Below are 27,047 nucleotides of genomic sequence, written 5' to 3'. Positions count from 1 at the left end.
TCAATTTATAATGTATCTATTTCAATAGGTCAAATGACCAAGTGTCTAAAGTTGATGAATTTATAAATGTAGTTTTGTATTGTGGGGTGTCTGTCCTGGGCTCTGGGCCGGTGCTCTTACCAGAGCAGTCAACTTGACAAACAGTAATGTGAGAAAGTTTACTCACCCTCATCATATTAAATGACCTGCATATGTTCTCTAATGCACTCAAGTGACAGTTCATACAATCCATAAACTCCTCTGAACGTATCTATTAAGGCTGGGCAATATCTGCTGCCATTCATATGAGACTTAATATCGTCTTCAATTTTGTATATTGTAATATCAGGCATATTAACTGTTGTGTTGTCTTGGTTTTAAAGTGATGTTATTTTCTCAACTAACCAGACTGTTCTACTTGTTCTAATACCTGCCTTTACCCACTTAGTCATTATATCAACATTACTGATGAATATTTATCAAAAATCTCATTGTTTTATATATCTTATAATATCTAAATTAAGGCATTTGGTCAAAAATATCCAGTCCACAGTAGGGCTGCACAAAAAATCGTTAAAAAATCGCGATCTCGATTCACACATACACGTGATCTCGTTTCTACACACAGCGATTCTGAAGCATTTTATATCTCGAGCCGAATCACAAACAAATGCTCCTATTTTCCTCCCGGATTTTTTGAAGCGCCCCCAAACGCAGCACGGCCGCTGCCTCCTCCCTCAACCTGTGGTAAAGCGTCTTTACAACACGTGATTCAGTGGAGGGAGCCAGCCTGCAGTTGAGTGTTTGGAAGGAGTGTGAGAAGCCGTTTTTAGACGGGGCAGCAAGCCGCCAATCTGCCCGTCCTATTGACGACTAGGTCCGCGGTTTTAGACAGAGGGCGGCAAATTGGGGGTCTGTTTTGGTCTGCCGATTTGCTGCCTCGGACGGTACACTTATTTCCGCCTCGACTGCTAGCTTGTTGTTGTAGCGACAAGCTAGGAACGGTCGCTACTTTCAAATTAAAAGCCCCCCGCTAAGAACCCAGTTCTGAACTCCAATGGGGTGCAATGCAAAGCTCGTATTTTGAAGACAAATTCGTTGTCAACTGTTCGCAGCCCAACTTCGGGCTTCACGTCACGTCACATGTTTACGCCTACCTCTGAGGCGGCTTTTGGAAAAGGAAGAATATTATGCCTCCGTTTTAGAAAGCCGATCACAGCAGCTATCTCATATCACCTAGCCAAAGCTACGGCCCCAATAAACACTGTACAACATGAGGTATTAGAGGATGTCCTCTCATCTTGGAGACAATTTTTTTTTTTTTACTTTTGTAAAAATAATTTCTCATCCAATGATGGATCTAACAAAAAACAAAAAAAACATTGTAGTATGCCTGTTCCATACTACAATGTTTTTTTTGTTTTGTTCAAGTTCATCAGTGCAATAAACATTTTGTGAAAAAAATCGTGCCAGAGAATCGTGATCTCAATTCTAAGCAAAAAAATCGTGATTCACATTTTTTCCAGAATCGTGCAGCCCTAGTCCACAGCATACATTCTGATTATTTTTCATTTTCAAAAAAATGTAAGAAAATGGTGAAAAATGTCTTGGTTCATTCAGGACCCAAAGACATTTACATTTAAGTTACAAACATTTACTCTACAGTCACGGAGGATTAAAGAAACAGAACATATTTACATTTAAGAAGTTGGAATTGGAGAATTTTGACTTTGCTTCCTGAAAAATGCACTCAAAATGATTAATCGATTATATAAACAGTTCTAGTAATGACTAGTAATCTAATAATAGCTCTAAGTAACACCATGTTTTGGTCTTTAAAAGGGTGAATTCTCTCCTGCCAGATTCCAATCATCATAGTCCTCACAGTCACAGGAATAGCAGCATTTATCTATTATCTGTATTGTTACTGGCAGACTACATTACCTGAGGGAAATGTTTATTGTAAGGTCAAACCAAAAGAACAGTCGCAGGTGTGTTTAGATAAGAAAAAGACTGTCTGCTTTATTGTCATGGTAATGTTTCTGTACAATCAACAGAGAATTGAGGCGCTTATGGTAAAATTCAGTTTACTGATCATCTCTGTCTGCTCATACTGAGAGACACCATCCCTGAAACCCAGTTACACTCACACAAACTATACAAATTACCTGTGGACTCGACACTAATCTTGAAGGGCATAATCATCTCAACATGTCTGGGTCCATATTTACATATATCATTTACAAAAACTGCACCTCTTAACATGTGTGACCACAGATGTACAAGATTAAAGAGCTGAGCCAAGCTGCTGTTGGTAAACTGTATTGAACAGTGTCTTACAAAGAGCGGCGTGAATGACAGGAAGGTTCTGGGTTTGAATTATTGCATAAAGACTGCTTGTCTAAGGCTCCAGTAGTAACCCGTGATGCAGATGATCCAGCAGTGGAAGTTAAAATGCACATAAAAGACGAGATGATCCTTTTCGGGGTTGTCTGGGTCTGCTGCAGGACGGTGTTTCTCAGTACTCCTCCCCTCCTGTCGGTACCTCCCTGCATATCCTCAGGAGTCACAGTCTCGAACAGAGGGATTAGACCGATACGTAAGCTCGTCCTCCGGGTGTGCTCAGGTAATACAGTCGAGTTATTCAGTAGTCCTGCAAGGAGAGAAGAGAACCAAGATATGTGATTCAAGACAAGAGTCGCAATTAAAATCTTTTAATTAGTTTTGCTTCCCCTCGCCACAAGACACTCAGTACTCTTTGGCAAAGCAATTAATTAGTATTTCTACAATATAGAGGACGTAACATTGATATTCAAAGCAAACAATTCTATCATTTATCACAAGACGTACATTTATTACATGCATACAGAAACTTGAAATCTATCTTCTTATAGTCTCATTAATTAAGAGACAGATATAAGTTTACAGGGAACAGTGGGAAAGTGAATTTTTTTAAAAGTATTTCCTGCAAATTTTTCATGAATGACTCACTGCAATAAAAACGATGAAGACTTAGTTTAGAAGGGTTTTTCCTCAAACATTTTCAAGTAATGCAATTCGTTTGAGCTTGCATCGATAACGGTAAGAAAATTAGCTGCAAACTATCTGGATAATCAATTAATTGTTTCAGTGACTTTTCAAGCCAAAGTGTGTAATATTAGCTGGTTCCAGACTCTTAGATTTAAGGATTTGCTGCTTTTCTTTGTCACCTATGATAGAAAATAAACATTCATTGGATTTTGGGTTGCTGGTTGGATAAAATAAGCAGTTTTAGGACGCCTCAGAGAAACTGTGATGAGCATTTTTCACTTTTTTGGGACATTTTAAAAACAAAAAGACCAAGTGATGAATCGTAAAAATGACTGGTAGAATTGGTAGAATTCATAGGTTTTATAGGTCGCTGCTTTTTTCAGTTTTTACATAAATTGAATAATTGTGTTTTGGACTGTTGGTTTAACAAAACAGGACATAAAGGGCATCACTGTGGCCTTTAAGATCTTATTTCTGACAATCTCTCACCTAAACTATAAATTGATTAATCAATTGTAGATTAATTGTTAAATAAAATAAATATAAGTTTGTAGCCCTGGCTGACATAAATCATTACAAATGGTTTGATACTGAATCTCTGGGAGATGTATAGATGTATCTAGTGTTGGTCAGCGATACTCACCCTTCTGCTAAGTTCTGCGCTTCCCTCCCTTCGCTCCTAAAGCCTCTACACCGTCCCTGCCTCCTTCAGTTTGCCCACCAGGTCGTCCACCGTCTCCACCTTCACCCCCGCCTGTCTCTGTGGGGGCTCATCCACTCTCACCACCTCCAACCGTGATGTGAGGTCCACTCCTAAGTCTGCAGGCTTCACGTTAGCGATCTTCTTCTTCTTGGCTTTCTAAAAGAAGGAAAACAAAAACATCATATTTAAATCAGTACCTGTCAAGCCAACAATTGTGAAAACTGAATGCTGTATAAAGTCAGAAGTTTGTATACACAGTGTTTACTAATCTGGGCTCTTTGACCTTTTAGCAGTTTAATTTTCTGGCAACAAAATTTGAAACAAGACCATTTCATGCCTTCTTCCTTTCTACATACCATGATATTAGGCAGGGTGGCATATCGGGGGGTGTTGAGTCGAAGGTCTGCGGTGACCACTGCAGGTGTTTTGATCTTAATAGTTTCCAGCCCCCCATCGATCTCTCGCACCACTTTAATCTTGTCTCCATCAAATGACACCTCTGATGCAAAAGTACCCTGCAATGCAAAGATAAAATTAAATGTCAAAACAGTCCATCTGGAAAACAGGGAAACATCTTCCAGCTTGACTATTTCTAACCCTACTCAACCTGTACACTGTGGGATAACACATTGAAGTGCTCCATCTACTGGCCAGCCAAAGGAACTTCACCTTAACTGTCCAAGCAGCCTTTGACCTGCTTTTGCTGATCTGTGCAGGAGCACTGTAGCTAATACTGACTGAAACTAGTCTCTGCTAACTTTGATAAGGCAGTCAGGACAGGGGCATAGCCTGATACCAGCACTGCTGCGTCACACTTGAATCTTGGAAAGACAAACAGAGAAAATAGAAACTGTTGTAATCAACAGTGACATTGATCCCTAAGGAGTCTGAAGATTTTTCAGCAATGTTAGCTTGGCCTGGTTCAGAAAAACTGCATCCAAGTTAGATCTTACCTGAGGCCAGTCCAGTAAGGCTGCTGTCATCTGGCCTGTTTGATTGCAGTCATCATCGATGGCCTGTGAAAGCAACACAAGTCAATCAATGAAGAAAACATCACGAGAGCAGGAAGTTTGATCTGATTCTAAATTAAGCTAGATACATTCAGTAACTAATTTTTACCTGTTTGCCAAGGATGACCAATTGAGCATCCTCCTTCTTGGCCAAAGCAGCCATGATCTTGGAGACCTGCAGGGGGCCCAGGGTTTCATAGTCTTTCCCCGTCACTTCCACATGAATGCCGCGGTCTGCTCCCATGGCAAGGGCAGTACGGATGGTCTCCTAAGTGAGGGCGAAACATGGGTCAAAATTGGGAGGAAGTAGAGATACTGGGTGGCGCTGCTGCTTAATTACAATGTGCTGTAAGCCAAAAGGGATTCAAACACAATATGGTAGCGCCTCAAATTCACATCCAATTTGTCTCAATTTCTATAAATGTTACAATAACTACTCTTTTAATACATCAGTGTGTCAAACGTCCATCTCATATTAGCTCACCTCTGATTGGATATAAGGAGGATTCTTAATTAAAATTCTGACCTGAAATCCTGGTTATATGTCACTAGTTGGTGCAACTATTCTCAGTTTACATGCATGGAATTCCTTACAATTTAATAACAGCATGATTTCTCTAGAACATTATAAGAGATAGAAAAAAAAGCTAACAGATTGATTGTATCGAACCCCACAAAATGTGGACACCTGCTACACCACACCATCTTTCTCCAGGGCATTGCTTAATAAGGGCTGGGAAGCCCGGCTCAATCCCACCCACCTGTGCTTGCTGTGGCCCGCAGCTGACAGCCACCACCTCCTTAATAAGCTTCTTCTCCTTCAGCTTGACCGCCTCCTCCACAGCGATCTCACAGAAGGGGTTCATTGAGTGCTTCACGCCATCCGTCACCACGCTGCTGTTGTCTGGCTTCACACGAATCTGAGAAAGAAGAAGACAGCAGGACAGAGTCGTTACAGAAGCCTGGATTTAAGGGTAAACTGTCAGGAAGTGAGCCTGCCAAGTGTCTAAAGGTGAAAAAGTTAGTGATGCATGTCAAAACGTGAGCCCTGTTGCTGGCAAATATATCCTCGCTTTTGGATGAGCTCTCATCTCCTCTTTTATTGCTCTGCCATGTTTTCCTACTGGAAAATGATAGATCAGAACTTCCCCTAAGGGTGGAAACAAGGTCTGGTGTTCAAGGAGCATGAACAGGAACTGATACACTACATGATCAGAAGGTCGGCCCTGAAAGAGTATGTGGATATTTAATTCCAAATACCATGGGCATCGACTTTTCTGGAAAGGCTCTCTGCAAGATTTTGGAACATGGCTGTAGGGATTTGACCCATTCACAAGAGTCACAAGAGCAACAGTGAGGTCTGGCACTGGCTCTGGTGTTGCAGATAAGGCCCGGTTTACAGCTCAGATTTATATTCATACCAAAGGCATTTGATGTTGTTAAGGTTAGATCTCAGTGCCAGGCCAGTCAACTGCATCAACACTAAACTGTAAAAAAAAAAAAAACCCACATCTTTACACATTGGAAACTGTTGCTTTGAAACAGAAGAAGTTTTTCCCCTAACTGTTGTCACACAGTTGAAAACGATCCGTCTTTTAGGATTGTGTGATAAAGCTTTGAGATTACCTTGAAACAGAACAAAGGAATAGTGGTCGATTGATGACGCTTGTTCAGGGCCAATAACGATATTAGTTATTGGAAATCAAGGAGATTGAAAGCCATAAAGTAAAAATAAGCCTCAGTACAATGTTTTAAAGTACTGTTCTTAAGTACAATTTGAGGCACTTTAACTCCAATATGCCCATTTTCTGCGACAGGGTGATTTGAGTTACTACTTAACTTGCAGATTCAGATTAGTCAGTGTTTATGGGCTATCAATTTTGTCGTGTTACCAATCATAATTTGTTGGGATATTGTGTGAGAGGATTGTTGCATCAGAGCCAAAGCAGCCTATTTTGAAGTTTGTTTATTTTATCTGCAATCTGACAGAAATATCACTGATATCAATAATCAGAAAACTCTGAATATCATAATCGACCAGGACTGATAATGCAGAACACCTGCTTTAAAATATGTTTTCCTTTAATAATTGAGTAAGATCAGTATGTTAAGCACTGAGGATATCAATCAGCATCTCAACAATTGCCCAAACACCACTGACAGAATTTGACATAAAAATGCAAAAAGATGATAATTTCCAAAACCACATAAAGGCAGCTTTTTTTTAATCAACATATTTTGTCATCTCACTGCTAGTGTTTGCAGGAGAGAAAAGCTAGAGATAAGTTAGCGGTGAGCACTGAAACCACAGATCCTGCTGGAGGCAGCTGAAGCAGGAGTGTTCTTGCTGTCACATGAAACAGCTGATTATCTTGTTGTGCAACAGAAAGGTAATAATTGCGTCTGACAGACACATTTAAAATGGGGAAAAGACCCTTTGATAGCAACAAGGACATGCAAGAAATCAGGTTACACAACTTGAACACATCAGCCAGAGGTTACTTCAGGTAACATTGCACATATCACAATAGAGGCGTTGCTAAGCATAATCTTAATTATTCATCAAGCTGCATAGTGTGAAGTGTCCACATAGGTTTAGCTGACAGATCTGTGAAATATATCAACAGTTAGTAGGTGTTCATTCGCTGCTGTGCCACAGCCAGCTGGCGTCAGCAGCAGGCTAACGCTAGCTAGCAGAACCTAGAAAGTCAAGTGAGCGAAGACAGGATAAAATATTTAAAAACGTTAATAAGCCCATTAAAACGTCAGAAGGACTTTACCTTTACTGCGTAGTCAATGACACGCTTAACTCCAACGAGAACACGACCAGACATTGTAGCTTAAACGTTTAACTACACAGTAGTAGACTGCTAACTCAAGAGTCACCGCAATGAACCTTCACCCAAGGAGGAGAGGTCGGACTTATTTTAGGGTGATTCCAGGGGCGGGAGCTTAGGGGACCGCCTACCATTCCAGCCAATGAGAAGCTGATATCAGGGAACGCTCTCTACAGTGATTGGCTGAGACGTGCTGGAAGCCGTTGTTAGATTCAGCGGAATGTAGTCGGCGCCGTGGCTTCAATGAGTAAATAACAAAAATAAAACGTATTTAGGATTTATTAGAAGGCGTATTGACTCTATATGAGTGCACACAGTCGATTGCCAGAATTAAAATTGAGCAATCTGAGGGAATTGCAATTAATCACCTGGCATAATATGGTGCTCCTATTATCTGTGTCGTAAACAAAGGCCGGCAAAGAAACGTTCCGCTTTTTGTGGAGTAAAGTTCGTGGCAAACAGGAGAATGATGTAATGAGGGTCGAGTCAGTTGAGCCGCAATAGACATCTATCAAGGCATGATTTGAAAACATATGATCGCAGTTTATGACCGTACGATTTAATTCTTAATCATATCTGGCTAATCCTACAAAGACAGGGAACTTGTATTGATGAAGAGTAAAGCGGCATATGATTAACCATAATACATTCGGTTTTAATGTTTATTGTATTTATTTTAATGTTTTATTTTTGTATTGTGTTGAAACGCATTTATATTAAAGTTATTATTTCCTTTTCTTTTTGTCTCCACATCATTTGCTTATACATTGTGCCTGGTTACTTAATTGTTTTTCCTTTTCTTGATTGTTGGTAAATTGTTTTTGTATATTGATTTTGAAGGGAAAGAGATCAATAGCTGGGTATGAATGAGATGATCTGAAAGTTGCCTTTTTCTACCTATGAGGCCACATAAACCTAAAGTCATCACACTGGACCAGAAGTGTATGTCACTCTGTAATGCAATACAGACCCACATAGTTTTCCTCCAGTTACCATAATCTAATTTCAAATTAGGGAAGTAGAGAAACATTCATCTGAAAGATCAAAAATGACTTGGAACATTCAGCTAAAACTTATCCAGTCTCTAAAGACTCCTGCAATAAGTCTTGTGGCTCTGTTAGCATTTAAAGGTGCACTATGTAGTTTGGGGGAATAAATTGTAATCAGAAGGAAAGATCTTCATTGACTTTGATTTTTTTTTACGCCTAAACAAACTTAATGAAAAAACTATCTTCATTTTCATGACCTTAAAGGACAACATAGTTTAATACTGTTTTACTTTGTTAACATGTGGCGGACCCTGCCACCTTTGCTAGCTTCAAACAGTGCTCTGGGGGCCTTATTTTCCTCTAAGATCAGCTTGTTTATTCAGTTCAGGAAAAATTTAGTATTTCTGAGTTTGTATTATACCTAATTTATGTTGAAAAATATAAAAATTCTGAGTTTGAATTCCTTCTCATAAACTACACACTGCTACTTTAAGTGTTGCTAGGAGATTTGCCTTTTCTGGATCAAGTCAAATCTTATAAACGTCCAAACTTTTCCAAAATAACTTTACAAAATAGTGGAGAAACACTGTTGAAAGGAAAAGGAAAGGAGAAGTAAAACAACTAATAGGAAAGACCTTAGCATCGAAATAAACTTCTGCATTTTGCATGTCTATTTTGGTTATAGCTAATATGCTAAGCTCATATTGTTTTTAATTCCAATTCTGAGCCCGACCTTGAAGCCACCTTTCACCCCTCTTAAAGACACTTTTTGCATCATTCATGCCTGCCTCAGGACACCAAGAAACTATCACGCTTTTGCCTTTAACATTAATTTATTGTGAGAGAGTTTGTTCCTTCACACTTTCTCCTCAGATGACCATCATGGCAGATATGAATTCGGCCGGTAATGTTTCACGGTGTTGTGGTCACAGGCGGTACAGACGCTCGCTTTGAAGTTGGGTCTCCCGTGTGCAGCAAATCCCTCAGCGGCGCAGCTGATGGAGCGGAGTTACCTCGGATCACCCAGCGGCGGTTTCTCAGCGGCCTCCATTTTAACTCCGACACCGAGCTGTACCTCACGTGTCCTGGGCTGTCTCTCTCACATGACCCGAGTGTTTGTTCCCGTGATCACCACTTCCATCTCCGTCTGTGACACCGAATATCACCTTTTATTGAAACACTGATGGATATGCTTGAACAGAGTCTGGACAACGCAAGGTAACTGACAGTCGGCCAAAATGGCTAACTGACACTCGCTAGCAACAGCATGCTATTTCGGAGAGCTAGTTTACGACGCCAACCAAGGCCTGACCTAAAAAAAAAAGCGATTGTTAAAACGAATTCAGTGAAAAGACTGCAGATAAGTTAGCAAGTGAGGTGGAGGTGCTTGCGAAGTTAGTTGTATCCGGGCAGACTTACTTCCATTCCGGACGAACATGATTATAATCAGCTAATGACAGCACAACAGCTAAAGATAGCTTAAGCTAGCTTTTAAACACAGACAATCGTGTTTTCATCAGTTGTAGGTGATCTGAGGACAGTAGCGATGTTGTGTTTGTTTGGTTTTTTTTTACATTCCGATTGTTCTGTTGGTTGACTGGCTTCTTGCACAAGTTTGCCATCAGTTGCGAGAAAGTTTGGGGTCACAACTTGTATTTATTTTAAATACGGATACACACTAATGTTAGCTTGGGGCGTACGTTTTTAATTGATGCTGTCTGATTTACAGCCACGAAAAGCAAGAAGAAGAGGTTGTCCAGACATCTGAAGGTAAGGACTTATTTACAAAGCTGTCACTGACCTGTGCTATATTGATATGTATATTTTGGAAAATAAAATAGTTACAGTTTGATTGGTTTTAAAGGGGCTGGATGGAGATTAATTTTAAACTCACATTTTTAAGATGCACAATATTAATGAGGTAATAATACACACGTATTTTTTTTTTTTTTATGTAACTGAATAAGCAAGCTGTTCTCAGATGAAAATAAGGTCCCCAGAACACTGTTTGAAGCTAGAAAGGTGGCAGGGTCCGCCACATATAAACAAAGTAAAACGGTAATATGTTGTTGTTCTATAAGGTCAGTTTGTTTATTACATTTATTAAAAACAAAGCAAGTTTGTTTATTAAGTTTGTTTTGGCATAAAAAAAACTGTCAATAAAGAAATGTAAGATGTATTACGCAAAACTCCATAGTGCACCTTTTAACTAAAAACACAAAACGCTTTACCTCATAAATAAGATGTGTAACAACAAGCTCTTCAGCTGATCTCAGGGCTTGATATCTGTCTTTGTTATGTTTTCCTCCCGTTCTCACAACTGGCTTTTGTGTCCTCTTTCCCCCCTGAGACGGAACAGGAGAAGAGCAGACAGCTGTTACGATAGCCAGTGTTCAGCAGGCTGCAGCGTTTGGTGACCATAACATACAGTATCAGTTCCGCACTGAAGGTGGTCAGGTAAGTCACTAATGGCACTAGAATTGTATACTACTTGTGATTGTTGTTGGTTTTTTTTTTTGCTTTTTTCTTTTTCTTTTCTGTTTCAGACAGACACTAAGTGCCCTTAATGGCATATCTGCCCGGCACTCACAAGAGAAAGCAGAACAGCTAAGAATTACTTTAGATGTCAGGTTGAACACATGTCCAAGGGGTGTTTGCGCGAAGACGTAATTAGCAGCCGACAGAGCTTCACATTACGTATTGATAAATGTGGCTGAAAGGGTTTGGTTGCATGCTGGGAGCATCGTGACAGTGGGAGATAATGATTGCCAGTAAACAACATTTCACACCACACAGAGTACTCTTTGTGATTGGGGCTTTTTCATACTGCTGCCACCTCGCAGTAAGGTAAGGCTGCGTTTTCTTGTTATGTTATCATGTGATTTTTCTGGATCCGTTGGCTCTCTGCCCTATTCCAGACACAAGTCAGGAGGATAGCAGGCTCTAAATTGCCTGAAGTTGTGCATGTGTGGTTTTATTTTTTCTAGTCCCGTTATTGACTGGTGACAATGGTGTGTTCTACCCATCTACTGATGTGGTATTCACACCTGTGGTGGTCAGTGATAGACACTGGGAGAGTGATGCAGATACATTTAAAGGGAGGGAGGAAAGTCAATTTGGTTTATCCTTATTTGGATGATTTAAACTGGAGTGAGTTAAGTCAGCGATCCATGTGGCTCATTAAGTGCAAACAGGACTAGTGTGTGAGCGATCATGTGATTCCAGTCTGGTCCAGGATTGGCATGGGGCTGCTGTCACATGTCAGTCAGGAGGAGAGTCACATGATAGAGGAATACAAATACTGATTCTTGGAATAAACAAGCTCATTTTCTTGACTTGTTTTCAAATTGAATCAAGCACATTCTGAAGCATAAGCATATTACATCCCACACAATATGCTTGCGCTTCAGAATGTGCCTGGATTGAGATCAGCACGCTTGCTGAGATTAGGACTTTAGTGTGAGAAACTGAGTTCGGCTGAACTGAAGCAACAGATATGATAACCAAATCGACAAGTCGGGTAAGGTTTTTGATCTGGCCACAGATTGCTTGTCACAGGGATTATAGTAAATTACATTAAAGCTCAGCGTTTCATTCACTTTTAATTGTGCTTGTCTCTCCTCCTCACAGGTGACGTATCGTGTTGTTCAGGTGACTGATCAGCACCTTGATGGAAGAGATGACGGGGGAGGAGCAGTGAGTGTCGTCTCCACAGCCGCCTTCACTGGGGCTCCTCAGGCCGTGGCTCAGGTACTGAACTCTCCTTCTCTTTATGAATCATTGTTCTAAGAACATAAGACCAAATGTATTTATTTCCAGTATAGTGATGGCTTGACTGACCTCTCTGTTATCTTTGCTAACAAGATCGCTCCAACTTCTTTTACCTCCCTTTATCCCAGCTGTCAGATGGCACCGCATCTCACTTTGGGGTCTAGAGGGGAGGCCAGTATTGAGTCTGACAGAGACTGAGGTGTGCGTTCACCTGCTGTGACTGCTCCGTTGCTACTTGTTCACCCTCTCCTCTGTCCGTATCCGTCACAGGCTGTGATCCAAAACCCTTTCAGTAATGGAGGAAGCCCAGCAGGAGAGGCAGTGGGAGGCGAGACGCGCTTCGCTTACTTCCCCGCGACCGCGGTGAGCGATGGGACTGTGTCTGTGCAGGCCGCCACGGATCCCACACTCACACAGGCAGGGGGTGAGTCAGCTCTCACGCTTAATTTGGGTTGAAACTTAATACAGTGCTACGGGGCTAATTTAGCCATTATTTTGAGCGACAAACAACGAGAAGACTCGAGGAGTAGCATAATTAGAGAGAAACAGCTCTTTTCTTAGTAGCTATAAATGAACCATGATCCTGCAGTTTTGGCTGACATGAAAGACAGCAGGACCATAGAAGTGCTGGAGAATGATAAATTATGCTGCCCTTTTTGCAGGGGACTGTGATTGAAATGGGAGTTGTGACACAGGTGGACAGCTCCTCAGCATTTTTTTTAGACTTAGGTTTTACTTACTTTTGAATAATGAAACATTTTCTGTCATAAAAATCTAGCAACACTTTTTGTTCAGTATAACATAAGATCTCATTTTTACGTCAAAAACATGTTTTCATGGATGAAATATGCTTCCTCGAACAGACAAGTAAAATATTATCTAAGACCAAAATGAAATCAGTCACGCTGATCATATTTACTGTTTGTTTCATGTCACATGTCCACCCACTCTGCTTCTCTTCCTCTTTACTGCCATATGTCCTCGTCTGGCTGTACTGACTGTCCTTGTGGTGACACGGTAGTGATCCAGAGGAGGCTGGTGGGCTCTATATGTCTGTCAGAGAGGGTGGTGGGTGCTGGGTTGATCTGGAGAGCAGAGTGTAGCCCTCTGGCTCTGTTACACACAGCCAGCATCTGCTCGGTTGGCAGTTTTAGGAGTGGATCATCGGTGTCCTCACGGTTTTAGAGTGAAAGCGCACAGTGTGGACAAGTGGTTACTGGAGGAACTTGTAATTCATCACCCAGTGTTTCTGCTGGTGTCTGTGCTTTCTGCCGCACTGTTGGCCCAGACGAGGGCTCTGCACAGGCATGAAAATGAGAGCCAACAGAGATCTGTACCTGCATCTTAAGACCCACTTCTCATCTGATGTCACATTTTAGATTTTCCTTTTTAAAACTGAGGATAATGCTTATGGCCATACATCACTGCAAGTAGTAGTTATTTTCATTATCTGTTAATCTGCTGATTATGTTCCTCATCATTTCCTTGCTTCATAAAATTTTAAGACTGTTTGTCCGAGCAACCATCCAGAAGATAATTTAATTTACTGTCATATAAGCCGAAAAGTTTTCGCTGAGTTGATTGACAGAATATTGGATTCATCGCAGCTCTGAATGAGGCATGCAGAGGGGAAAGCAGAGCTGTTCACAAAACAAATGTAGCCTATAAAAGCTGATAAGCATTGTTTGTCACATGTTTGTTGCCGTAATGCTACACAAATTTAATCCAAGTACCTGCACACGGTAATCAAGCATTTTGATACTCATATACCATCTGCCCTTCCTGTCGTAAAGCTAATGTTTTTAAGTTTTAGCAAGATGAACCTGGCCCATAAAACCCAGAACATCTTTAACGGCTGAACATCACAGTTCACTTCTAAGTGCTGAATCGTTGGGAACTGGACGTGTTTCAGTTTCTGAAACTCTGTGTAGGAGTGTCCTTACAGAGTCGTGAAGGACACTGACTTGCTCTGAGTTTCAGACCCGTTAGGACCACTTGTGGGTAGTTGATCCCACCGGCCTTCATGTGGGTTGCTAGGGCTAGGTTACCCCAGGTGTGAATGGTTGTTAAGCAGTCTGTGGAGGGAACTCGGTACTGAGTACTCAGTGAGGATTCAGTACTCTGAAACTCAAGAGCTCACACATGTCCTTAATGACTCTGTAAGGACACACATTTATTACTGAGACTTGTCAGGCTAATGCAGCACATCCACAAACTACGCCTGTGTCTCTCTCTCTCTCTCTCACTGTGTGCTGTGTGTTGTACTCGTATCACATGACAAATACTCAGACAAGTCAGACGCCCTTAAGGCCATTGAGCAGCATCAATTGACGCACCTCATAACTTCTATTACACTCTAGATGCAGCAGAATGAATCTACAAAAACAGCTGTGTTTGTGGCTATTTTGTTTTTTTCCTCCCTTCTCCTTCTGCTGATGCCACAGAAGAAGAGGACCATGAGGTTTTGTTACTGTGGCTAACAGCTGATGCCAGGGCCGTTCATGAGGAAGTGGGTTGTTGTCTTCATCCTCAGTGAGCCTGGGGCAGTTTAAGCAGGCATGACATACTGGCTGAGGACTGCACTGTAGGGTGTAGGTGGAGAGTGCTTTACAAGCTGTCGTCTCCTATGAGGTGAGGGATTGTGGAGGATAAGGGCATGGGGCTCTGGCAAAGGAAACCACAATCCAACAAGACTGGATGGATCCAGGGCTGGGAAGTGCTTGACCTTTCTGTGAAATCTAAGTGTTGTTTGTGTGCGACCATCATTGTTTTTGGTTTTCAACAATATTTATCCACCAAAAAGCCTCTTTGTCAGAAGGAACAATTCAGTTCAAATTGATTCAAACTTGGATTTCGTGTGCCAATACATCTAGAAGGTGTTCACTAATACCTTGTTACTTCAGTTTACAAACTAGGTCAAATTTTAAGCAATTTCTTGAATGTATAGTCTGCTGCCTGTTAACAATCACTTGTCTGGTAATCATTGTTATATGAAATATGATGGATGTTTTTCCATCACAAAACTGTTTTGTTCACTGTCTTGATCTTTGTTCGATGCAAAATTTAGGAATTTAAAGAACAGATAAAGTAAACACCAAGTTACTGGATTGATAGCAAAACAACACAAAATAATGACTTCATTTTAATTGCGGTGCTCTGTCGCTATTCAGCAACTGTCTGAAATGGCTAAAATGTAATAGTGTCAGTTTGTATAGAATGTCTTTTTATTTATTGTTTTTAACTTCCAAATGGCATAGTTTGTGATGTATTTGGGCCATATTATATGGTAATGGTGCAAATAGAGACATTTACAGGCTAGTTCAAGTCTGGCATTAGTCTATGGGCATTTCAAAATAGAGAAAAACAATTACAATTTCATGTGTCGTGATAGTAATTAAATAAATCATGTTATTGTTTTTTGGGGGACCAGATTGCCGACCCCTATATGAATCCTAAAGTTTATGTTTCTTGCTGCAAGTAGACACATTTTCACAGAAACGGTTAAAGCAGGCTGCTGTGCAGTCCCTCATCACGAGTTGTTGTTATTTTCTTTCTGCAGAGGGATAAACTATAGGCTGTTTGGATGTGAAAATCCATTCATGTCTTACGTCTCTGTCGAGGAGTAACATGCTCTGTTATCTGTTGTTACTGGGGATGGTTTTGTGTGAGGGGACCTTTAATTTTTGGGCTGATTTATTGAAAATGGCAGTAAACTGTGTTGGAGGCCCACAGGAACAAGATGAGGCCTTGTAGCAGTGCTGAAAGACACAGTTTGCCTTAAAGTGGAGTGTGTGTGCATTTTTCTCTCCATTTTATATTTTATGTTTTGTTGTGGATGTCTCTGGAGCATGGAAAAAAGGAGGCTTGGCAGTTTTTCTGTCTGCGTTGATTGTACATGAGAGCGCTTCCTGCAGTGTAAACATTGTTTTGTGTGTGTGCCTGTGAGGATTTGGGGTTTGATGGGTTTCCTTATTTTATTTTTTTAAAGTGAACACTCACTCACTTATTTGTTGTGAGATATTTCATTAGAGCAACAAGAGTCTTTCATGCTCATGTTTCCCTATAGTCTATTTCATCAATGCTAACTGATGACTGTTGTGCACCCCACAGGTCAGTTTTATGTGATGATGACCCCCCCTGATGTCATTCAGACTGGCACGCAACGAACCATTGCCCCGCGCACACAGCCCTACCCTGCGTGAGTATCATCTCTATCAGTTGCTGGTTGGGAAAAGGACACAGCATTGATATGAGACAGATTTTTCTGAAAGCAAACTCCTGGCTGGTCAGTTCTTTTTCAACATTCTTGTTATCCTCCATGTTAATGTCACTGGAGAAAGGATTTCTGGTGATTTTAGTTGTCAATTGTTCAGCTGAAGTTCAAGGGTGGCATTGGCCCCGATGGATTTTTAATCAGATTCATTCACAACAAATAATTCATTCGATTAATTTCAATCAAGACATTTTTACCAAAGCTTTTACTGGGGACTCGCAATTACTTTGGCTGACAATGCATAAATATTATCAGCTGTTAATTAACTATAATGACAGTATAGCTGATGGATAGAACCTATAATGCAAAGCCAAATTCCTTTCGTTGACTTGATCAGCACAGCATCTACACACACAACATGCACCTTTTTTTAGAGTTGCTGATCTGCCAATCAGCACGAAGAAGAGGCACAGCACGCTGTTGTGGCACTCGTGTTATCAAAATGCTGCACCTGGGTAGAACCATGCAGTGTAGACGAGAGATCTAAACATGTCGGCGCCAGTGTAGATGTTTTTTTACAGCTTCGGGAAAAGACGACATTATTGCAATTTGCAAAATATGTTCTGCCAGGTTTCTGAGAGGAGGGAAAAAGTTTTTAACGCGACAAATCTTATTACAGCTGTGGAATTTTGAATCATCCATGTCTGCTCACTACATCTTTGCCTTTCTTACTCTCAGCGGTGCATAAACTACAGGTTAGGAAACTTAGATTAGATTATCAGTTCTCTGAGAAAATGGATCTATATCTAGTAGCTTTAACAATTAAAATAACACACATTTGAGTTTGTCTGTGTAGATCTGCTCCTGCGACACTCCAGAACAAATCTACACCAGCTTGACACGGACTGCTTTTGCCGCCTTTCACCCAACCCTGACTGAGATACACAACACTTAAATGAACATCTAAACATATTGAGTGAACAAAGCATGCCGAGTTCACCTAAATCTAAATGCTAATGCAGGAGGAGGCTGCGAAAGTGGAGGGAGTCGGATTGCGGTTAAATGGGGCAGGGATGTGGTGTTAAGCAGAGAGAAAGAGCAGCACAACCTGTTTATATGGCCCATCTATTTTTTCAATCAATCAGGCTGATCAATAATTGGATGTTATATGGTGATAAGGCAAGAAAAACAACTTCAAAGCCTATTTAATCTACCATGAGGCTCAGTCTATGTTACATAAAGTGCCAATATGGTTGTTGTTGTTTTTAACTTTCACCACATGCTGCGAGTCTGCCCAGGGAGTCCTCTAATCTCTGTGCAGAGTTTGCTTTAAATCGATTTTATGGCAATGATATGTGTTTCAGCCCATCTTAACTGGCCTGCTTTCTCCATCTCAAATCTTCTGATGTTATTTATCTCAAAAATTCACCACATGCATCATTATAATCATGCTCCAAAAAGGGATTACTCTCAGACTCTCTCCAACTGTTAGCCACATGCTGGTGATTGCTGTTATTAAGATAATCAGCAGGCTTACCTGAGCAAAGACAAACTTGAGTTGTCATCTTAATTGCATGATACCAGCCTGGCTCTACGGATAGTTGTTCAAAAAACGGAATTCCAGCCAGTTTATTCTCAGAATCAGGGTTCACTTGAGTGCTAAACACTTGAGCTCAGAGATGCAGTTTTCTATGAGGTCATGTAACCAGTTACAGGTTGCATGACCTTCTATCTGAAAGAGAGCCTTGAGTCTTTCTTCAGAAATCACTTCAAAAGTTTTCATAAATAGTGTTGATTTAATTGCCCATCTTAATGTGCACACACAGGCATGCCTCGGCTTTCTGTTTCGTCAGCAGTGTGTTTAATGAAGTCGGCTAAAAATGCAGCTTACATTCTGGATTCTTTTGTCTACAATTACATTTTCACAACTGCACATGGTCGATAGATGAGGCCTGTTAATGATACAGTCAATCAAAACTATCGAAACTGACATGGTACCAAATAGGGCTGCACAATATATTGTTTCAGCATTACCATCGCAACATATCATCAAGGCAATTTGACTCAAATACGTCATGCTACAACTCACATGGTTCTCTTTTAAAAGAGACGTCTGTCTAATATTGCATGACTTAGTACGATTTAATGGATCTTGGATACATGGTTGTGAGCCTTAATGCTTCTTGATCAATTTATCAAGCAAAGCATGGCCTGATTTGTTTGTAGGGGAGTGCATTATATCCAAAAAACAAAGCTCTCCCCTACAAAGTCAGTATTTTTCGTGTCAATATCGTACAGCCCTAGTTACAACTGACATCACAACAACTAAGCGCACTTACAAGCTTTTGCGAAACAACCCTCCCACGAGAAGTCTATGTGTGGGAAACACCATGTGACTATGTTTGTTCCCTGTTTGGTAGAAGTCAAAGCTTGGCTGTTTGCTTGATTGCTCACCAAAAATGAACACATGACCCTCAAATTGAGTCAGCACCGACCTAAGTGAATATTCCTCCAATTAGCACCAGGCTTATACTTAACCTTTAACTTGTGAAACTGTCAGGACCCACTACTAACACTGCACATATGCTCAGTTTTCTTTCTTGTTGTGAAGGTTATTAAAAACACACAAACCAGAGATGAGCACCACACTAGTATTAACCGTCTTCCTTTCATTTGTCTGCTTGGCTTTATATAATGTTTGGATGAACATCAAGGATGTTGACTGCTTCTGTGATTTTCAAAAACTTTGTATTTCTTAAAGATTTAAGCTCCTTTGTTGTGGGCAGCATTACGGAGAGTTCTACATCTGCCCTAATTTTGGCAGCAGCTGTGCCGTTTCTCATCTAGCTTGATATTCACAACGTTACAACACGCTGCTTTCCAGTCACGAGTAAAGAAAAAGCTTTGTTGTGGTGTACGTCTGCATTTCCATGTGTTTGAAAGTGAATTGTTTTCTCATCTCTCAGGATGCCTATCTGCAATCTGTGTGTTTCTATTTATTTCCCCTCCCATGAATAATGTATGATTTTTGACACAAGCCTCAGAGTTATATTTAAGTTTCAGCTAATGAACAGTGACATTATTATTGGCATGTGAGTGAAATTAATGAAAACTTCAACACCCTATCTGCCATTCGCAGAGATGAAAACGAGCTGCTGCAACATGAAGGTTTAAACTGGTGAGGACAGTTTCCACATTTCTCCCACACTCTCCCCCCTTCCCTTTTTGTTTTGTTTTTACAGCAAATGAACTAATCAAATGAGCTCACAGGAAGAGAGAAGAAGCACACAAACCTCAGCTTCCCTCTCCTCCCCTCCCCTCTCAGATGTCCCTGGTGATTCTCCCTGCTCTTGATGTGTGAGACACAGATGTAGCATTTCTTCAATGCTGACCCTGATCCATTGTTGTTAGTTGTGCTCGTGGCAAATGCATTTGTCCATTAGGACTTGGAAATTAGGTCATTGTTCTCCATCTGGAAGCAAATGGCTTGCTCCACACTTTTATTTTAGTATTGTTTTCAACGTGTCATCTGTCGTAGTTGTTTTGTTTCTAGTTTAGCCTAGTTTCAAATGAGGTATTTTTCAAACTAATTCATTGTTTTTTCTAGGTCTGTGGAAGGTGTAGGTGCACATATTTGCTAGGGGCTTTGAGAATCCCTCTGCAGGGAGATTTATATTTTTTTCACTAAAGAAAATAGGCCTCTTCACATAATTTTATCTGTAAATAGCTTTATTGGATAGGGCAGCTTAGGGAGATAACAGAAAAGCGTTTATATACTAGAATTAATATTGGGACAAAGCAATGAGTGGTCACTATCACTGTATCTCAACCGAAAGATGATTTGCACACAGACATTTAATGGTCACTAACGCTTATCTTTATCTGTATCAGTCGCTGAGAGACTATCAAGCTCAAACTGCAGTCATTTGTATCTCAACGTACACTTAAGTGACTCATTAGCGGGGTGTCAATCAGCGTATTTTTGCATTTGCATGAGAAATTGTTGATGGAAACAGCGAGATCGTTTGTGCCTTTTTTTGACTGAAAGTTGTTGCTCTTTATAGAAGATAGAAACCCCTCCTCTGAATAAGTCCTGACATATCAAACATTTATTTCACATGACTGATGAGTTCTTTCAGTTTCAACAGCAGATTAATAGTTAAGTCATCGCTCCACACAGATTACATGTAACCTTCCACACTTGAATACTAAAGCCTGACTGATACTATTTTGGGGGGCGATATCAATATAAGGAGAGGAAAATTTCAGAGATATATGTACATATAATATCGACCAGTATTCACAGGTTTTTTTTTGTCAGGGATCCCTTATGTGGTTATCAGACAGTTGTGACAAAGAGTATGTAAAGAATGCAGAATATTTTACAGCTCAACAGTAGATTAAAACATCTAATATGACATTTTTCATTGAAACAGGAAACTTAATTCGAAATGTGAAAATGTTTACATTTTTTATTTTCTTTTATTATTGCTTTTCACCGTTTGAGGGGCAATGGGCACTATTGTAATTCTGCTATCTTGCGCCTTCGTCTGCAATGATACAAGATTTTCCAAATTGACAAATGGCGCTACCTGCTTCTTCTGTTCAAATGTGCGATTACTTCGGATGGAAACCTGGCTTTCGTCCAGGCTCAGGCTTGGTGTAATACTGTAGCCTAATGATAGGGGAGGGAAGAAGGAGTGACAAATGCATTTCTCTTTCGAGAATCAATATTAGATTTGTACAAATGTAGTCCTCCTACATCCATGCCTCAGATGATATGAATAAAGCGCTTCAGCAGTGGGGTTGTGTACTGCTAATGTTCTGGATCTCTCCGGCAACAATAACTCTCGGGAGCACTTAGATGAGGTGTGCCTGTAAGTTGTAAAAGAGGAAGAAAATTGACGTTCCTGTAGGCCTGTACATTTAGTTATTCATACAGTCATCCACATTTTTTTTTTTTTTTTTTTTACACTCTGCCGAAGAGCACTGTTGGGCTGAATCCATTATACAGCTGAAATCCCATTAAGATGCGTTGAGATACAAGAGAGACTGCAGTTTGGTTTGGCTGACTATCTCAAACGGAGATATCAGCAGTCGAGTTGTGTTGATGGGTCACAAATTCACTGCTGCAGAATAAAGATGTGTCGTAGAGGGACAGACAAGAAACAAGAGTGACCTTACAGGACGTTATCAACTTCATGCAAAGCAGTAAGCAGAAATGCACCGAGTAAACAATCGCAAAAACTCTTCTCACAAGACTTTCTTTAGCACAGATGCACTGGTCTTTGGGTTCTTTTGGTTGTTTGTGATTGATTTGAAACGGGGTAAGTGAAGTGTTAATTGTCTTTTCAATTAGTGTGACATAACTTGTTTGAAATTCAGTTGGCCACCTATATAATAAGTGAGCGTACTGTTGGCCTGTTCGTGTCGTGTGGGTGGTTGGATAAGTGTCCCTGTCACGTCTCAGGGACTTAATTAACACAATACCTCAGGGAAGACACAGAGACAAGACACAGTTGTGTCATTAGCGTACGCCCAGACGCCAATAGACAGCATCTGGTTTTCTACAGTGTTGTAATTTTACAGCATAATAAAGCGGAGCGCTCGCTTCAGGCCACACCTGGGAAGAGGACGGCCACCAAGAATACAAAGGTTGGACCGGTCTCTGTATTCCAGTCAAAGCGGCCCAGCTTCAGGCCTGCATGTGCAGCCCCATATGGCTGTGCATCGTTCATTATTACCAAAGGCTCTACACAACTTCAGAGGCTCCTTTTTTTTAAAATCACAAAGCGGCAGTGGCGACGTCTGTGATTACAAAAGACTTAAATTTAATGATAAGGGTGATGAATAGTTTTTAATAGGCACAGGATTAGGTGAATTTTGGGGGGGCTTGGTTTGGTTTTGTGCCTGATTGTTGGGTAGTCGGAGATGGGCGATATTGTAGTGTATGAAAAGTGTTTTATTTCCTGTCTGTGTGCAGGAAAATGGACGGACCGCGAACACCCAGAGATGAAAGAAGAAGAGCGCAACATAATGAAGGTGGGTAATTAGCAATGACTGTGGCTTTTGATTTGAGCAGACACGGCAACACAATGCACTGTGGTGCCTAGATGGAGCATTTTTGTTGAAAGGAAATCACCAAGCCCTGTCAAAATAGTCTATTAAGAATAGATGTTTGAAGACTGGCCATTAGAGGTTGCTGTTGAGCTGTTAAAAGTCAGACAGCGTTCGGTACCTAAAGTGCAACCACTGAAATGAGGAGATCTAGGAAATAAAAATCTGTTTTTTTTTAAACTGAAATTACCTCTGATCTCTCACTCTGTGAAAAGAAAAACAAATCAGAAAGTGCTTGCGGTATTTATATATTTATAATGTAAATAATCTTTTTAATCTATCTTTTTAAACATCCCATCAGTTGAGAGGCGGCGGAGAGATAAGATCAACAACTGGATTGTCACTCTTTCCAAGATCATCCCAGACTGCAGTATGGACAGCACCAAGACTGGAGCAGTAAGCAGTCTCACTTCAGCACCGCCTCTAACTTTTTACAGAAGTTTCTGTTTCAAACGCTCACGATTCAACTCCGTGTCCTTCCAGAGCAAAGGAGGCATTCTGTCTAAAGCGTGCGACTACATCCGAGAGCTGAGGCAAAGCAACCAGCGGCTGCAGGAGAGTCTGAAGGAAGTGGAGAGGATACAAGTGGACAATGAGCTGTGCAGGCAGCAGGTATGAATATCAGTTGGCCTCAAGTGAAGTTTCTAGTGCTTCAATAATGGGCGAAAAAGGTCTATGAATGGTAATGTAAAAATCTTCCTCTGATGTTGCCGTGTGTAGCAGATAAATAAAGTTATGTATAATAAGGCGGCCATCGTGGGCTGCATATGTGTCTGTGAAGATTGCCGCTGCATTGAATAGATTAGTTTGCTTTGGAATGCTTTGCAACATCCTTTCACTCAAGTCTGAGAAGCATGAAATCCACCTTGCCCCGTTCGCATCTTCATTTCTCCAAAACAAACCCCCTGAGACCAGAGACTGTAGAGCTGATCATCACAACCTGACAAAGAGGATAAAAGAGTTTGCACTCATATAATGAGAGGGGTTACCTGAAATCACTGTTTGAGAGACTGTGGGAATAATATACACTGGGGTTGTGTGAGAGCTAACTGCATGCTAATGCACCCAAAGTATTGTGAAGTATTGCAGCTCTGAAGCCGCCACATCTCCCCATTGAATCCCAGGCCTCCAAAGCACTCAGCAATGTATTCTTATTCTGGTGCTCATAGCTCAATATCCTTTCCTCGGTCCCACAGTGGGGAGTCAGGGAATTGAGGAGTCACCCAAGAGAAATGTAGCAGAGATGACATACCTCAAGATTTGATAATCCAGTCGGTTGTGGACAGAGGTGTCTTTGAATAGGCCTGCACATACTACTCTTTAATCCCCAGGATTGAATGGCCCTGTGTGTACATTACACACAGCCAGCAGTCTCAGTCTTCAAACGAGAAAGTTTGGTCAGTAAACTCCAAGCTATATTAAGCTGTCACAGGGATGAAGATGTTGATAATGAGATTTTTTTTTTTTCCCTTCTTTGTTCTGAAGATTGAAGAGCTGAAGAATGAGAATGCTTTGCTCCGAGCGCAGCTCCAGCAGCACGGCATCGAGATGGTTGGAGAGACGCCACCGCAGTGAAGCGGAGACAGAATGAACAGGGAGGGGCACCACCACCCAGACATCCAACCGATAGGGTTGAAAAAAAACAAGGACTTGTGAAGAATCACTTTCATTTTAGTGAATGTGTCCTCCCCCTGGGTTCCCAGGGCGCGATCCCTTCACCGGCCAATTGTGGCTGTACTTGACTGTTCTAATCCTATTGAGATAACCACCCGTTACAACTCAGCAGAAATGTGCTCGGAGAAAAGATGGCCACTCACCACCATCAGAGTGCTTTTCTCGCACTACCTGTGAAAGAGACGTTCTTCTGAACGCCTCCCTTGTTTTGTATTTATCTAGCCTCACTCATGGACTATGATCTTTGTCATTTTATTTTGTCCCCCGTCAGTTTATTTTCCGCCAAGATTATTCATTTTGACTTAGTCGATGCTTTTATTCTGTTTGTGGTTTTGAGTTCTGTATTAATATGTTGTTTTTAGCTGCTTTAATTTATTAGTCCGCTTGCTGACAGAACCCTTGACGGAGACCAGTTACATTGAAGCTCATGCACCCCAGAGAAGCAGACGGAATTTTAAGTGTGAAAACATCAAAGTATGCACAACATTATGAGTCTACAGACTGAAATATTCTGACACACATAGCTTACCTAGACCCAAAGACAAAGAAGGAGCTGTGCTGGCCTGTGCTTCTGGGCTGATTTATATAAATATGACTTCTCATGTTTTAATACAGATGTTACAGAATGTTAGAGCAGATTATCTCGGGGAGTAAACAATCAATAACTCATTAACTTTCTGCTGGCCCTTTTTTGTCATGACGTGTGCAATCTTGGAGATTGGTTTGAAAAAAAAAAAAAAAAAGAAGTGGTATACTTGAATTGTTGGGCATTTGCTTAACCAGAAAAACAACTCAAAAGTCAACAGAATCGTGTGGAAAGAACCAACTGCTCAGATGCAATTTAACCACAAACTGAAATGTACATGTGTGGCACATGTAGACTATTGACAAACCTGACTCGCTGGGTTGGCTCGAGAGAGGAGAACGGTGCAAATTCCAACTTTTGCCAAACTATCTATAGGCACTGTGTGTTTATTTTCAGCTCTTGTTCATGTGTGATTTACCGGTGACTCACTTCGTCTAAGAATAATCCCCACATGTTTCATTTTCTAGCTGTTTGCTCTATTTCGGTATTGCAACACTTCAAATGGAGCTCGACGCACAAGGGAGGAAGGCACCCTGGAGAGCGGTACTGAAAGACTATGCTAACTATGGAAAAGGAGAACACCGAAATCCTGTGTTGCACTTCTTAGTTGAGCGAGACTTGTTCTCCATGAAAAGACGGAATAGTTGGAAAGTGGGGAAACTTAGAAATGATCCTGCATATTTCTCCACCCACTCAGGCGAACAATAAGTAAACCGTAATTGGTTGTACAAACAGCAGAAGCCAATATTAACATTGTTGATGATTTTGTGAATGAATATACATGATGTATTTTATTTTTTTTTGGTTCCCCTTTGGGCGATGTGAGTGAACAGAGATATCAAGCTCCGGAGCCACTTATTAGAGCAGGATTGCCTCTCCCTGTGTCAACAGCTCAGGATCCAGCAAAGCAAAACCAACACTCAGACCCCTGGCAAAATCAGGCAGACTATCACATTTTAATATCTCAGACTGTGCAAGTTAACAGCTTGTGCTTTGGAAGCGCTGTTCTGCTACTACTGCTAGATTCAAACCTGATAGTGCAAGTGTCTGATCTATCAAACGAGGCTCCTAGCCAAAGTTGAATGATAGATGTTTTTGCAGCAGAATTTTTTTTATTTCTTTTTCTAACACCTCGGTGTGAGGAGAGCAGAAAATGTGAATGTGAAGACATGAATAATGCTTTGGAAGACGGATGTTTGCAAATGAAAGGTCACTCGTGGCTAATTCTTTTTTTTTTTTTTTTTTTTTTTTTCCTCTCCTCACGTTTCCTTTTTGAAATGGCAAAAGAAAGAAAAAAAGACTCCTTTTCTCTCTGTAGCAGCCTCACTGTTCTCAGGTTAGATTGTAAGACATCTTTTCTAAGTAAAATGGTGGAAATAAAACTTTCACTAGCTAATAACCTTCGTGGACTTGTTCTTCTGCCTAACTTGGACATGTGCAAAAATCCATACTTCATTACTTCTGTAAAGTTGGTTCTCAGTCCCTCGCGCGTTTGTATATCAGTTAGAAGCTGATAGGTTTTTAATATATTTGAGTGAAATTTCTGCGGGCCTTACTTCAGATATATTTTGGTTTCAGAACCTCTGAATTGTAATGTGTAAAATCATCTTAACGATTTTCACCTTTTTCCTCCTAAACATGCCATTTTGAATTTGCTACACATTTAATTCAATATTTACCAAATGAATTTATGTGATATTGAAGCCCCTGGAGTCAAATCAAAGCTGCTCTCTACACTTGAAGGGGCTCTGTGGACCTTCTGTGTTGTGCTGGAAGCTGGTCGTTAGCTCATGTTAGCAAGAAAGCTAAATTAACATTAGCTTGTGTTGCTCTCTGCCAGCGTGGTGGACACAGGCACTCGAGAAAGTGCATGAAGTCACATCTGTTGGACTGTTGAGGAAAATCCGACCTGGGTCCTTCACAAAGACATTCACAGTCCAGCAGCGTTAAACAGCTGAAACAAATCGTCCACAGGCTTTTAGACAAGAGATGTTGAAGGTCTCATGTTACAATCTACTCACATACAGCCAATAAAAAGTGCTACGATTAATATAAATTGCTATGAGATGTTACATAGAGCCCCTTTAAATACTTGAGATTAAATTTGATACCCTCAAAAGTTCCAGCACCTTCTTCAA

General features: G+C 40.8%; 2 protein-coding genes across 3 annotated transcripts; one reads left to right on the top strand and one right to left on the bottom strand.

Moving 5' to 3' along the window:
- Positions 1–1,971: 1,971 nt before the first annotated feature.
- etfb (electron transfer flavoprotein subunit beta) lies at positions 1,972–7,643 on the bottom strand. The gene is made up of 7 exons (XM_030395098.1): positions 7,503–7,643; positions 5,484–5,642; positions 4,832–4,990; positions 4,666–4,728; positions 4,069–4,227; positions 3,653–3,868; positions 1,972–2,632 (listed from the first exon to the last, which is right to left on the bottom strand). Exons 1-6 carry the CDS (start codon positions 7,554–7,556, stop codon positions 3,698–3,700), a joined length of 765 nt encoding a protein of 254 aa, XP_030250958.1. The 5' UTR covers positions 7,557–7,643; the 3' UTR covers positions 1,972–2,632; positions 3,653–3,697.
- Positions 7,644–9,319: 1,676 nt separating this feature from the next.
- On the top strand, positions 9,320–26,308 carry usf2l (upstream transcription factor 2, c-fos interacting-like). Of its 2 annotated transcripts, XM_030394031.1 has the most exons (11): positions 9,320–9,766; positions 10,278–10,318; positions 10,899–11,005; positions 12,179–12,298; positions 12,590–12,743; positions 16,430–16,517; positions 19,672–19,710; positions 22,516–22,574; positions 22,951–23,045; positions 23,133–23,261; positions 24,135–26,308. In XM_030394031.1, exons 1-11 carry the CDS (start codon positions 9,732–9,734, stop codon positions 24,222–24,224), a joined length of 957 nt encoding a protein of 318 aa, XP_030249891.1. In that variant the 5' UTR covers positions 9,320–9,731; the 3' UTR covers positions 24,225–26,308. The 2 variants fall into 2 exon arrangements, with proteins under 2 accessions (XP_030249891.1, XP_030249892.1); XM_030394032.1 differs by lacking the exon at positions 19,672–19,710.
- The last annotated feature ends 739 nt before the right edge of the window (positions 26,309–27,047 follow it).

Source organism: Sparus aurata, chromosome 17, assembly GCF_900880675.1.
Source record: "Sparus aurata chromosome 17, fSpaAur1.1, whole genome shotgun sequence".
NCBI lineage: Eukaryota > Metazoa > Chordata > Actinopteri > Spariformes > Sparidae > Sparus > Sparus aurata.
Note: the sequence above shows the minus strand (reverse complement) of the source record. Positions and strands in the feature narration are given on the sequence as shown.